The 13,927-nt window shown below is 40.4% G+C and overlaps 1 protein-coding gene across 4 annotated transcripts in view; it reads left to right on the top strand.

Annotated features, from left to right (window-relative positions):
* MIGA1 (mitoguardin 1) overlaps positions 1–8,984 on the top strand; it is a 39,119-nt gene extending 30,135 nt beyond the window's left edge. For 3 of the 4 annotated variants that reach the window (XM_033151769.1, XM_033151770.1, XM_033151772.1), the window contains exons 11-16: positions 339–425; positions 993–1,091; positions 1,346–1,480; positions 6,031–6,084; positions 7,829–7,945; positions 8,115–8,984. In XM_033151769.1, coding sequence (XP_033007660.1) covers positions 339–425; positions 993–1,091; positions 1,346–1,480; positions 6,031–6,084; positions 7,829–7,945; positions 8,115–8,333 — 711 coding nt within the window. In that variant the 3' untranslated portion in view covers positions 8,334–8,984. The remainder of the gene's footprint in view (positions 1–338; positions 426–992; positions 1,092–1,345; positions 1,481–6,030; positions 6,085–7,828; positions 7,946–8,114) is intronic. The other variant, XM_033151773.1, reaches the window with a different exon arrangement.
* Positions 8,985–13,927: the final 4,943 nt, after the last annotated feature.

Raw genomic sequence — 13,927 nt, 5'->3', positions numbered from 1 at the left:
GACATTTCATCGCTAAAGAGCTTAGTCATTGAGCTTTGTAGTAAATAATATACAAGAGAAGACAGAATGTAAACGAGTTAAAGCAGGGATATATCTGTCCCCATCTGCATGTTTCCATCGGGAGGAGCATAGAAAGAGGACAATGTCCTTCAGTTTGTTCCAGCTGGAAAAAAAGCCCTGGTTGTTATAATTAAATGAAATGTTGTAAGCTGCCCAGAGTGGCTGGGGTAACCCAATCAGATTGGCGGGGTACAAAAAAAATATTTATTTATTTATTTATTAAGACAGGTGAGAATGTAAGTGATCTCAGATGGGTAATACCTAGTGATCCATTACAGGTAATCTTTTCCAATGCTGCAAATAGAATATTTCTTGCTGAAAGTGGAAGAAAAATCTTGTGCGCACTAATCATGAGAGCTAGAAAGGTAAAACACTTTCGTTAAATAATTTGTATGGTGGATTTAATGTGCAAAAAAGCTTTATCATCACAGGCTGTGATCTAATGCTACATGCCTGAGAATAAACCCCATTGAATTTGATAGGACTTACTTCTGAGTAGACATGATTATTTCCCCGTAGTTGTCCCCTCTCACTGTGAAGTAAGCAGCAAGTATTCATATTTGGCAGACCTGATTCTGAAAGGTGGTATGTTCTGTAATTGTTTGCAGCCATGGATTTTGATTGCCCAAACAAGAATGTCCTTACAAACACATTGAAGTCAATATATATGCTAAGGTGCAGTCCTGCATCTGCATTGATCTCGGTTTCAGTGGCAGCGCTGTATAAACATTCCAGTTGTGCTGACAGAGCTACTCCAGTTGAAATAAATCACAAAGGAGCTCCATGTGTTCTTCAGAGCATTGGACTGAAGCCAGTCTTTCTGTTTCTAGATTACTCAGGCACTAAATGGAAGCAATTATTATTTCTAATTAAGAACTAAAGTGACATGCATAATTTTTCTCCTGCTTGTTGGTTCCTCCCCCCCCCCACAGAACCCAAAGAAATTTGAGGAGGTATTTGATGAAATGATCTCTTTCTTAGAGCAGTCTGATCATTGGGCTAATACTGAAATGGAGCTTGCTGCTTGGGGAGTAAGTAAATGTTGTAAAAAAAATTAGTTAAATGGTTTGTAAATGTTATCTCTTTTGCAATTCCCTTAGTGTTCTTTATTTTGTCTCTATTTCAGGGTGTCAAATGTATTACTTTAGTCTGTCTGCTTAGACAGTTTATTAAACAATTTCACTAAAATATGTTGTTTTTTTCAGTGTCATTTAAGCTATTATTATAGACCTGGAAGTTGTATAAATGAGCTCAGTAACTTTATAAATATTCTGATGCTCTGCAGGTGAAACATCTAAATTTCTATGATGTTGTTCTGGACTTCGTATTAATGGATTCCTTTGAAGATTTAGAAAACCCACCTATGTCTATACAAAATGTGGTCAATAACAATTGGCTGAATTCCTCTTTCAAAGAAACTGTAAGTGGCTTTGTTTGGTTCCATGCTTTCATATGGTGGTTGCAGAATATTAGGACAGATAACTTAATGATTGCATTCCTCTGAGCAATATTTAAATTTAGAAGAAATTGCATTATGGTTGGATAATCTGTTTCAGATTCCTTTTACTCATTAAGCAGTTGTGAATCATACCTGCAAGAACCTGAACTGGCTTTCTGCAGACTACTAATCTGCATAAAATTTAGCCACGAAACTCGCATATTTTGGATCAAGTTATAGTGCTTAGTACTTTGTATAATAAAAGGAAATGTATGCAAGAATGAAAATATTTTTTTTTATCCACATATCTAAGCCATTAAAAATACATATAGCAAACTCTATCCCAGGCATCTCCAAACTCGGCCCTCCAGCTGTTTTGGGACTACAACTCCCATCATCCCTAGCTAATAGGACCCGTGGTCAGGGATGATGGGAATTGTAGTCCCAAACCATCTGGAGGGCAGAGTTTGGGGGTGCCTGCTCTATCTAATTTGCCCACCTGGACCTTCATGTCACAGAGAGATCTGTTCAGTAGTCGCTGAAAGTTACTTTCTCAAAAGAATTTGTTACTCCATGATTGGTGACTAACAACAAGACTTGTGCAAGCATACATGAATTCATAGACACCTGTTTTGCTTGGATTTAGCTGACACAGACACCCATCAAGAAGTGCAAACAGTGAAGTTTGAAGAATAACTGCTACCTCATTTCACAGTCTGAACTGATTTAATGAATGAAGAATGGCACCTTAAACTACACAGATGAAGCATGTCATTTTAAGAAATTGCATTGCACTGATCACATATGTTGGAACCCTTCAAACCTAATTAGGTCACCCTTGCATGTGGCCAGGGTGATTGCAATTGGACCACCTATGGAATAGGCTATCTTACATGGTATTTTCTTGGAACAAGGACCCCTGTAGTTTACCAGTATGTGTAAAATTTGCAACACAACAGTGCATTCTAAGGATCTGTTTATAGTTAAGACATAATTAACCTGTGTGAAGTGATCTTGAATATACAGCCTTGCTTAAGAACCTAAAGAACTGCCTTGTGGGATCACACTAAGATCCATTAAGTCCAGTCTTCTTTGTAATAATTCCACATCACTGCGAGTACAGAAACTTTGTTAGAAATGCAGCTTTTTAAGCTCTCAGACACCACTTCCTTCAAGTCATCATGCCGCTCCTTGTTGAGTGCTATTGCTGAGTATTGCTGACTTTCGCATTTTATAAAACAACAACAACCCAGGACATCTATGTAATTATCAGCGTGGTGTAAGAGTCAGTGTGGTGTAGTGGTTAAGAGCAGTGGACTAGTAATCTGGTGAACCGGGTTCGCTTCCCCGCTCCTCCACATGCAGCTGCTGGGTGACCTTGGGCTAGTCACACTTCTTTGAAGTCTCTCAGCCTCACTCACCTCACAGAGTGTTTGTTGTGGAGGAAGAAAGAAAAGGAGATTGTTAGCCGCTTTGAGACTCCTTAGGGTAGTGATAAAGCGGGATATCAAATCCAAACTCCTTCTTCTTAGAATAGTCTAGCGATCCTCAAATATTTGGTACCATATTTTTGGTATGGCACAAAATTTCTATAAAACAGTTATATAAAATTTCTACAAAATTGTCCCGCACTGTTAGATCTCAGGCTCACCTGCTGTGATGAATTAGGTGGTCCCAAAGCACCAGTTGCCACAGCCTACGAAAACAACCATTAATCGTGTAAACTGCACACAATTTCCAGGGATTGGCCATGTGAGGAGCAAACATTGGTAGCAGCAAGTCATTGTTTGGGGGCGGATTTTCCGGGATCTGTAATTATTAAGAGCGCAAACATGAGTCCGAGAATCTCATATGATACCTCCAGCCAAAAACCTTGTACTTCTGGACACGCCTACCACAGAAGAAAATGGTTCTCACTCACTTGGCATATTTCTTCCTGCGCTAATCAGAAAACCTGTTATTTATGTGATGCATTTTTACTGGTATCATGTGCCAGCAGTGGACCTGTTTCAACATGGATTAATGGGTTCTGGCTGCTGATGTATGCATAGGTATGTCCCAATATCTGAGAGAAGTGCTGCTGGCTTTTTTCCTCAGAGTTGCTATGGTGAATAATATTTAATATTCTGCTAACAGAATCCTTCAACTGTTGCCTTGGAGTAAAACTTACTTGATCCTTCAAGATGGTAGCTGGAGATCAATTTTGTCAGTTCACTAGAATTACAGATTGGATCTTCTCATCTTGAGTGGTTGATGCTCTAGGTCTATGATGAACCGGATGAGACCAGATACTTCTGTAGCCTAAGACAGACAAGTCTGTGGAATTTGCTCCCATGAAAGGTGATGATAGCCACCAACCTGGATGGCTTTGAAAGAGGAATAGGCAGATTTGTGGAGGATAAAATGCTGAAAATGATGTTTACACGTGGGAATCCCTGTTGAGAAAGCTATACATGATGATCTTCAGTCAATGACAACTTTAAGCACATAGTTAAAGTTGCAAAACCCATTGACTTCAATAGGACTTGAGGGTGATTAGCTGTATGTGGACTGCACTCATTGGAAATGGAAGGAATAAAACTATCATCTATCTATCTGTTATTAAAATTTGTATACCGTCCTATACTCCTGTCCTATAAAAAAACAAACTAGATAATAAAAACAATAACAACCCATTAATCCCCCCACCTCAACACATTTTAAAAGGCCATCGGTTTTCTTCTTGTCTTGGTGTCTTGTTTTGTTTTTCCCTTCATCTGTTGGATATATGATTAGATAGACACACAGAGACAGACTTTTTCTCAATGGAATTTTGTCAGCGTTTTACCTCCCAGTACCAAAGTAGCATTGCATTCCATTCAAATTCTGTTATGCCCTGTGGGAGACAAAAGTTTTTGCCATCTGTATATTGTATTATTCCAATCCTTATTAGGACAAAACTGCTTAGCTGTGTCAAAAACTATTTGAAGTATGTTTTTTTTCTTAAGTGAGTGTGTTGGGTTTTTTTACAGTGTGGTCAAAACAAAAGTATGTGGTGTGTGCTTTGTTTTTATGGTCACAAATACTTCTGGCTTTAAAACATCTTTTGGCATTTAAATACACTGGGAATTTTGGCTTGCATTTAAGCTATAATAGTATTAAAATATGAAAAGCAGAAAGGATTTATTTACAGCCATATAACATAATACAAAAGCTATAGATTTCAGAAGGCACTGGCGAAAAGGTCGCTTCGCCAAGTTGGCAAGAAGAACTGTTACATAGCTGGGTGCTTGCTATTGAAGCAGTTAATCCTGACTAAAAGTATGCACATTTCTGAGTTTAGCAGACCAAGAAGAAAAGCCTTATTAGCAAACTTATGTACAAAATAGTAAGTAATCTAACTTTAGAAAATAAAGTTCCTAAGCTGAGGGAAGGAGAGAGAGAGAGAGATTTGGTCTATAAAGTGCCAAAGTAATGCTTCTTTTTTTAGTATACTGAAACATTCTATGGAGTTTGGTAACTAGCATAAGAACAGTTGTACTGTGTCAGCTGAGCTGCCCTTTGAACCCAGCTTCCTGCCTTTTACAAGTAGCCAGATCAAGATGCTGCAGAAACTATAGTACCACTTTGCTAACAGACAATTTAGCAGAAGTCATACACAGACACACACACACGTGAAAATATAGCCATATTCATTCACTGCTATGTTCGGAGAAAAGAAATATGGCGTAATGGTAATGTTCTGATTTCATTTGGACTTCTCCTGATCCTATTGATTTCACTTGACTGTCCAACAGAATAGCACCCTGACTCAGAAGTTTCCTGTAACTGGAAGCTGTTTTGCATGCACCAAGAATATGTCCAACTTTGAGCTTTCCAAGCAAAGTCATACTAAAAATTGTGTGAGGAGGTGTAGCCCACATTTGTCCTATGTCTCTGCTAAGGTTCCCACTTTCATTTTGAGTGTGTATAGTTTGTTTTTATTGCGTGTGAAATCGTGCACCTCATTAAAAAGGCATAAGTCTTTCTGTGATTGACATGGACATATGTCTTTTACTCTCTCTTTTCCCTTTGGTTCCTACCTTTCCTTGATTATCACACTTTCCCTGCTAATAATAATGAAGGTGCACCATTGATCTCTTTTCACCTATAGACCAGCCTAATTTATTTTAACGCAAGTTAAGCCTGTCAACTTGACAGTCAACAACCCAATAGTAATTTAAAAACCTTAAACTTAAAATAATACAACTTCAAAATTGGGGAAATTACCAGCTGGTTTTATGTAATAAAATAGGTAAATAAATAGGTAAGTAAAGTAGGGTGGAATCGAACACTGAATGAATGTCAGGTTGCACAAAGGTCCTCCATCATCTTCTATTCCCCCTGCCCCATGGCAGTCCATGCACCCCAAGAATATGTTCCAGAGGTTCCCCCAATCCCACCAGAGCAGATTCTAAAAGAGTGCAGGTGGGGAAGGAGAGGAGAGTGAAGTTTGCTCTGCTTGGGCACACAGTGTTGGGTACAACCCTTACTTTTCTTCTTCTGACTCTTAGGCTGTGGCTTCAAGCTGCTGGTCAGTTCTGAAACAAAAAAAGCAACAAATGAAGGTAAGTAGGTTTTACTTTTTAAAATACTTTTGTAGATATGGGTGGTCTTCTTTGGTGGTCTTCTTTGGTGATCAACCATAGCCGAGTAAGATTGTCTTCCATAAACACGGTCTTAACAGTGACTATGGAGGCCAGTTCTGGATCCACACATCCTTATACCAGTGTTTTTCAACCACTGTTCCGTGGCACACTAGTGTGCCGCGAGATGTTGCCTGGTGTGCCGTGGGAAAAATTGAAAAATTACTTTATATATAGTCAATATAGGCACAGAGTTAAAAAAAATTTAACATTTTCTAATGGTGGTGTGCCTCGTGATTTTTTTCATGAAACAAGTGTGCCTTTGCACAAAAAAGGTTGAAAAACACTGCCTTATACAATGGGGACATAGGTGGGAGTTGATCATGGTGAGGGTTTGCAAAGCTTGCCTTCCCCTTAGCACGTTTCTTCCTTTCATCCTGAGTTTGAGCGTCTTCAAAGTCCATGACACCTTTGGTAAAGGCTGTTCTCCAATTGGAGCGCTCACAGGCCAGGGTTTCCCAGTTGTCAGTGTTTATACTACATTTTTTTAGATTCACCTTGAGAGAGTCTTTAAACTTCTTTTGTTGACCACCAGCATTACGCTTTCCATTTCTAAGTTCGGAATGGAGTAGTTGCTTTGGAAGAAGATAATCAGGCATCCGAACAGGTTTTACTTTTTAAAATACTTTTGTAGATATGGGTATCTCAATTATGGCATGTAATGCTATGCTATAAGTTTTGCAAGGCCGCTTGCTAAACCAGCATAGTTATAAATTTCTATACCCTTGTTTGCAAGTAACATATATAATTGGGTAAATCACTAGGAATGTGAAGAGAGAAGTGGGAATCATATGCAAGGGTCAGCCTTTATTCAGCGAAGCAAAATTGGGGTGCCATGGCAATAGGACAGTGGTTGAGATACAGCTACTATGGGCATGACCCAGCCTTCCCAGGAGACAAATTTATGATTCCACTAGTTAAATGTTGCATCCAGTGAAATCTGAGGGGATCTTTTAGAAGTAGCCACCTCATATTTATTGACACTGTGAAATCCACAAGATAAGAATTGAGAAGGGCAGAGGGCCTTGGTGGGTGCGGTGGTGCCAATAGGTGCCATACTGGGGCCCCCAGAAATAGGAGGATATTTGCCATTTTGCCATCTAATGGTGAATATCCAATTAAATATAACTTTAATTCCCTATTAACCAGTAAAAGAACAACGATTCACTCTTCCAAAAAAAATTGTAATGTATAAAAATGACAGTGGATCACATGGTTGTGGATTGTCCATGTTAAGGTAGTTGGAGAAAGTCCAATGTTCAGTTATGTCCAGAAGTTTGTATATGTATAATGTGGCAAGGGTGCCTAGATATTAGGAACATTTGTACACCTATGAAGAAATCAAAAGTGAAAGCTGGTTTGACTTTAGTTCACAATGTAAATAGGTTTATTTAGAAACTTAATAAAAAAAATTGTGTGGACAAGCGGTGAGTTGGGGGGGGGGCTGTGGTTCCTCCAGATTTCATTGGACTCCCAACTGCTAGTTCCAGCGATATCTGAAGGGCGCTAGCTTCGCTGCCCCTGGGAAACTTGGCCCTGGTGAATCACTTGCTGAGCAATAAAAGTGAAGCCTCCCCCCTCCTTTAGTGTCTTCATTTGACATAACAGTTATTCATATACGGAAGCAGGAAGTGATTTACCTTTTCTGTGCTGGTTACATCTCCAGGTTCCTGATGGCTTCTTTGCACACTTCTATGCTGTTTGTGAACACATCAGCCCTGTTCTGGCATGGGGCTTCCTTGGTCCCAGGAATTCTCTGTATGAATTATGCAACTTCTTCAAGGTATGCTGCTTCATTACATCAGGAGAGCTCGTTGCCGCTAATTTGATACTATTACCAATTTTATGTATATAAAAACAGGCAAAATGAGAAAGAAATACTTCTGTAATAAATCTCGGAGCCTGGCGATTATCACAAATAAGTGAATTTGCTTTGTGTTTGTTTTTACCAGGACCAGGTTCTCTATTTCCTGAAAGACATTTTTGACTTTGAAAAGGTACGGTACTCCACTATAGATAACCTAGCGGAAGACCTTATGCAGCTGCTGATTCGACACACCGATCTTCTCTTGGCTAACCTCGGAGCCGACTCCCTAAGGCATTCCAGTGGCCTTGTTAGTGGATGCGGGGACACGGCAGCCAGTGGCGTTGTGGAAGCTAAAGCGCAATAGGTTTCTCCTTTTCGTTCTTAATGTGAGCACAATTTTTTTCCCCGTTTTCTCCCTCAAGGGAAGCTGCCATCGCTTCGGCTTTGTTTTTGGTTTCTTTCTTTTTTCCTCTTCTTTTTAGCAAGTACCTGATATCTACAGTGTTGTTAAATATGGACTCAGGGAAGTTTTAAAAAAATGGAAATAATTACTTGTGGGGGGAGAGATATTGCATATGTTTGGAACAGGTAGCTTAACCGTCACTGGATTTATATGTAATATATCCCAACATATATATATATTTTTAAACGGCTAAGTGAAATGTATTTGTGGAAATACTGTGAATTTCCTCTGGTATTGTTTGTGGCTGAAAGTGATGCAAAGAAATGTGGTATGTAGTATACAAGTTTTTCTTGAAGGTTTTCACTGTTTGAATTACCCAGTACAAAGTCTCAAAAGCTCTACCTGACCCTGGCCACACACTTGCCAAGTTATACATTTATTGTTATTTCTACTTAAATGAAGTGCAATATAATGACACTTAGAGTGACAAATGATTTAACTTTGCCTTGAAAATGTATTTTGTGTGTATAAGCTATAGCTCATTATGTAGCAAAATAAATCGGTGCATTCAGCCTTTGGGCAGCAATGCGGTTCTATACGCTTTTTTTTTTTTTTTTTTACAAAAAAAATAGAGTACGAAGCTCATATTTTTATGTCAATTACCCTTCACTGATATTTTACATTGGAAATCACAGTCTGGGGAGGCCTTAAACAAAGCTGTTAAATAATTTAATAATCGGTTGAATCCCCTCACATCTTTAGAGAGCTTTTAAAACTTTTTACTAGTTGTGAATAAGCTAGAATCATGTCTTGTTCGAATGTATCATTAAAGTATATTTTTTTGGGGGGGGAATGTTATGTCAAAAACGATAATCATGCAACAGACTTAAATACATGTTCCTTTTGTCATTTTAAATTTTGTCTTCGTCTCTTTTGAAAATTCTGGGATTCAGTTTACGAAGTGACTCTTAGAAAAAGCAAAACTTCACACCTAGGCTTGCACAATACAACCATAAAATGGGATATCAGAATAAAATGATACTACAGTAAAATAATGTGAAGGCCTGGGCATATGAAAGGATTCCACCTGCTTCTGGAAAGAGAAGAAAGATTGAACCAGGTGAAGCTCTTGGTGGGGAGGGGGGGATTTTAAAGACAGCAGAAAAGACTCTTGGTTATCATCACTGCACCTCACAAGGTGGCAGAACCTGGAGCAGGACCTTTGATGCTGATCTGAATCCTATTTTGCTTGCAGGAAAAGGTAATCTGGCCCTAAACTGTTTGGTGCTTTCTAGGTCAAAACCAGCACTTTCTTCAGTAATGGACCGGAAGCCAATTTAACTCTTTTAAAGAACTATTGAGCTTTCGTTCCAAGCTGCCAGTCCCCTTATATAACTCTGCTGCGCTATTTGCATTAACTCCACATCCAGCAATCTTCAAAAGCTATCATCCCACAGTAATCTAAATTGATACAGTGGTACCTCGATTTTCGAACTTAATCCGTTCTTAAACCGAAACCCTTCTTAAACCAAGGCGTGCTTTCCCTAATGAGGCCTCCTGCCGCCGGTGCCCTTCCATCATTTGGATTCCGTTCTTAGACCGAGGTAAAGTTCTCACACCGGGACACTACCGTATTTCTGGTTTTGCGGAGTTTGTAAACCAAATCGTTCTAAAACCAGACTGTTCTTAAACCGAGGTAGCACTGTATTACCAGTGTGTGGATAACTGTGATCAGGCTGTAGAGATATAATAGCACCCTCCCACCAAACCGTGTGCATGTTCAAAAACAGGTTGAATACCAGTCCCACCAGCCCACGGTACTTCTGCCTTGTCTGGATTCAGTTTTAGGTACTGTGATCATAGTATGCCTATGTCTAGAGAACTACACTAATTGTTAAACTTGAAAGTCTGCATACTATTTGTGACATTTTGGACTCGCCTAATAAAATGTATTGCCCTAACGCAGATTTTGGGATTTTGCTTTTGGTGTTGCTGTTTCTTTTGTGTATCTGGGCTGAATCCAAAGTGCTGGTCTTGCCCTGAAACACCTACAGTTTAGGAAACTTCTCTACAAATCTCCCTGGTTACAATGATCTCTGGATAAAATCCTGCTCTAGCTGCCTTGCTTGCTTGTACTTGTGGCTGGCATTCACTAGAGCTGGTATTGCCAACATGGCTTCCATGGGTGCACATGTTTCTGATGTCTGCAGGGTCCCTTCTTCAGAGGAAATAGACTTGAAAGTAGCATTGTGTTACAGCCAATAGGTGTGTGTGTGCGTGTGTGTGTGCGCATGCTGCCCATGCCAATTTCTCCAGTTTGAAAATGTGCCCTGGGCCCATAAACGTTATACTAGAAATAGAACTTTTTGGTCATAGGATGGTCTCTCTGAAGTCTGCATGTTTAGTTCCTGGAAGCCAGCCAAAGCCATTTTCTTTCACTGAGGCTTTGGGAAGTAATTAATCTATTACTTCTTTTACCCCAATCCTTTCTTCCCTCTATGCCATATAAAAATCATGTATAGCTTCATGTTTCCTTTTTTATTTTAATTTGGATTTTAAAAAATTTATTGTACACTACGTCATGGGCCCCTTTTGGGAAAATGTAGGGCTGGTATTATACAGTATTAAAATTCCATTTTTTCCTCTAGTTACAAGCTGCCTGAATAATCAGTTTCTCGTTCAGCCAAGGAGGAAACCTACAGGATTTGTAGTCGCTGTTCTGAAATAAGAATTGTGACAGACTTTCTGCATCAACATTCTTACGTTTAGGTTGATTCCAGTTACAAGCTGGTTAACTTACAGTGTGCATGTATGCAACATGGCATAGTCATCTGTATTCATCTTAATAAATGGCTCAGATGTATCATGGAAGTTGAGGCCGACCGTGACAGTCAGGGGGCGAGGAAGTCAACATGATACAGAATTAGCTGGCAGCTGTTTCTCTGAACTGCCAAGTTCATGCTAATACTGATATGTGGGGAACTATATCTGCATACAGCAAGGGAGAGAGAAGACCTTTTTTTCAGTCCAGGGGGGGCCAATGTTTTGTCATAGGGAATTTGCTGGGGGCTGCCTACCAGTGGTGATTGTGGCAAAACAGCATCTGTGGAGCAATTGTTGTGATCCTTGCCTTCGTACAGCAGGCTACATTCAAGCTGTGCTCAATTCATTTGTGTGTTTTTACACAGGTAACCTCTCCATCCAAGCAAGTAAATGTGATGTAACTGCCTCCTCCTCCCCCCCCCCCTTTACAGGGGCAAAATTCCAGCCAGGCAAAAGTATACATGGGGATGGAACCAGAGTCAGGAAGGGAAGCAGCATGGCCTGGATGTGGACTGCATGTGTGGTCTCAAGGGTCAGATAGACTTGGAGGGCTGCATTTAGCCCCCAGGCCTGAAGTTCCCCACCCCCCAGCACACACGCATCAAATAGGTTTATCCATCTCCCTGTCCAGTGTTTCATGAGTCAGCATGGGAAAGTGCACCAAAGCCGGTACGATGAGCCGACAGCTATAGGCAACACATAGGTGAACATGGGAAGTTGCCTTATACAGTACTGAGTCAGACCACTGGTTCATCTAGCTCAGTCTTGCTTCCACTGAATGGCGGAAGCTGTCCAAGGTTTCAGCCAAAGAGTCACTCTCAGCCCTGCCTGAGGTGCTGTCTAAGGCAGCCCTACCTTGATGCTCTTACCACTGAGCTACTTCCTTCTCTACAGCTGCACCCTCATTCCGTTCACACAAACTGGCGCTGCAGAATGCTATCTGTGACTGACAACAGCTATAAAGTGGGAGTCTGAAGCCAGCGAACAGAGGTAATGATGGAAGAAAGCAAGTACAGTAAGCCTGCAACTTATGCACATATAACTTGTGTGCATTCAGCTTTACATGCTTGGCCAAAAAAAAAAGATTAAAAAATTAAAAGGGGTGTGGTGGGTGTCTAGGGGGGGGGAAGGCTTTGGCAATCCCACCCACCATTGAACCTAAACAAAAGATAAGGAGGGAGCGAGGGACAAGGGAAAGGAGGAGGAAGCAAGGAGAAAATAGAACTCGTGGAAGTTGAGGTTGATGGAGAGGAAGATGGGTCAAAGCTTGAAGCAGGAAGATGGGTCAAAGCTTGAAGCAGGAAAGGGAAGCGGAGGTTGTTAATTTCAACTGCTGTATAGCACATTTATGGCACTGCTGCTGCTCAGTCAGCATCTATCAGCTGGGAATTGGTTAGAAGTGTGGAATATGCAGTGGAATCAAGGTTAAATGCCACAACCAGTAATGCAACACACAGAAGGTTCTTCCTCTTTTCATACAGATAAAGGAGCAAGAGTCTTGGATGTGCCCCACTACAGTTTAGTAGTTTTCACTGCAGCCTGGATTTATATGCTTGTAACCTTGTTTTTAGCCCTGTCCACATAGTAACTGGAAGAATATTGACTATTTTTGTCCACCTTGTATTCTCAAGGAATCAAATATTATTGAACAAATAAGTAAAATAATTCCTCTTTATTTCTATAGAATAAGATGTCCATAGCTGCCCCCAGTGTACTGTCTTTTGTGAGAGAAACAGAATGGAAAGAAGTGGAAAGAATAGCATAGTCCCAAAAAGCAATTAAATCTCTCTTTCTGCTGCCATCTACTCTGCAAAGTAATTCAGGAGCAGAAGTAACTGGTTCTTGGTGTTCAAGCATTAATTTCAACAATTGCATCCTTGCAAGTGTGAAAGGAATGGCTTTTAAAATGTGCCTGTGGGAGGAGGGATTTACTGGTTTGTTTTGCTTTTGTTATATTACGAATTTATTTTTTCATTTTGTATTTTTATGCTGTGAACCACTCTGTGATCTTCAGATGAAGCATGGCATTCAAATTTAACAAAAAATAAAATAAAATAAATGCTGATGTTTATAGTGGGCTGATCCTATATTCTGAACACTAGCAAAATATTCAGAACACACAAATACTTTATACAGTAGTCATAATTGGAACAGACCCATTGAAAAGAAACACACATTTATTTCAGTGGGTCTACTTGGGTGTATGAAGGGACGCGGGTGGCGCTGTGGGTTAAACCACAGAGCCTAGGGCTTGCTGATCAGAAGGTTGGCGGTTCGAATCCCTGCGATGGGGTGAGCTCCCGTTGCTCGGTCCCAGCTCCTGCCCACCTAGCAGTTCGAAAGCACGTCAAAAGTGCAAGTAGATAAATAGGTACCGCTCTGGCGGGAAGGTAAACAGCGTTTCTGTGCGCTGCTCTGGTTCGCCAGAAGTGGCTTAGTCATGCTGGCCACATGACCCAGAAGCTGTACGCCAGCTCCCTCGGCCAGTAACGCGAGATGAGCGCCACAACCCCAGAGTCGGACACGACTGGACCTGATGGTCAGGGGTCCCTTTATCTTTACTCAGAGTATGAGTAATGCTGGCTATCACCCATATAGATAGGGTACTGAGTGGACTTCAGGCTGCTACAATTATCTGGTAAGTTACTATTATTAGTTCCTTGCTCTCTGTCAGTTTAGAGCTATAAAAAAGCCACCAGGATCTCAGAGTCAGAACAGGTTTTTTCCCCTAA

Source organism: Lacerta agilis, chromosome 6 (genome assembly GCF_009819535.1).
Source record: "Lacerta agilis isolate rLacAgi1 chromosome 6, rLacAgi1.pri, whole genome shotgun sequence".
Lineage (NCBI taxonomy): Eukaryota > Metazoa > Chordata > Lepidosauria > Squamata > Lacertidae > Lacerta > Lacerta agilis.
Note: the sequence above shows the minus strand (reverse complement) of the source record. Positions and strands in the feature narration are given on the sequence as shown.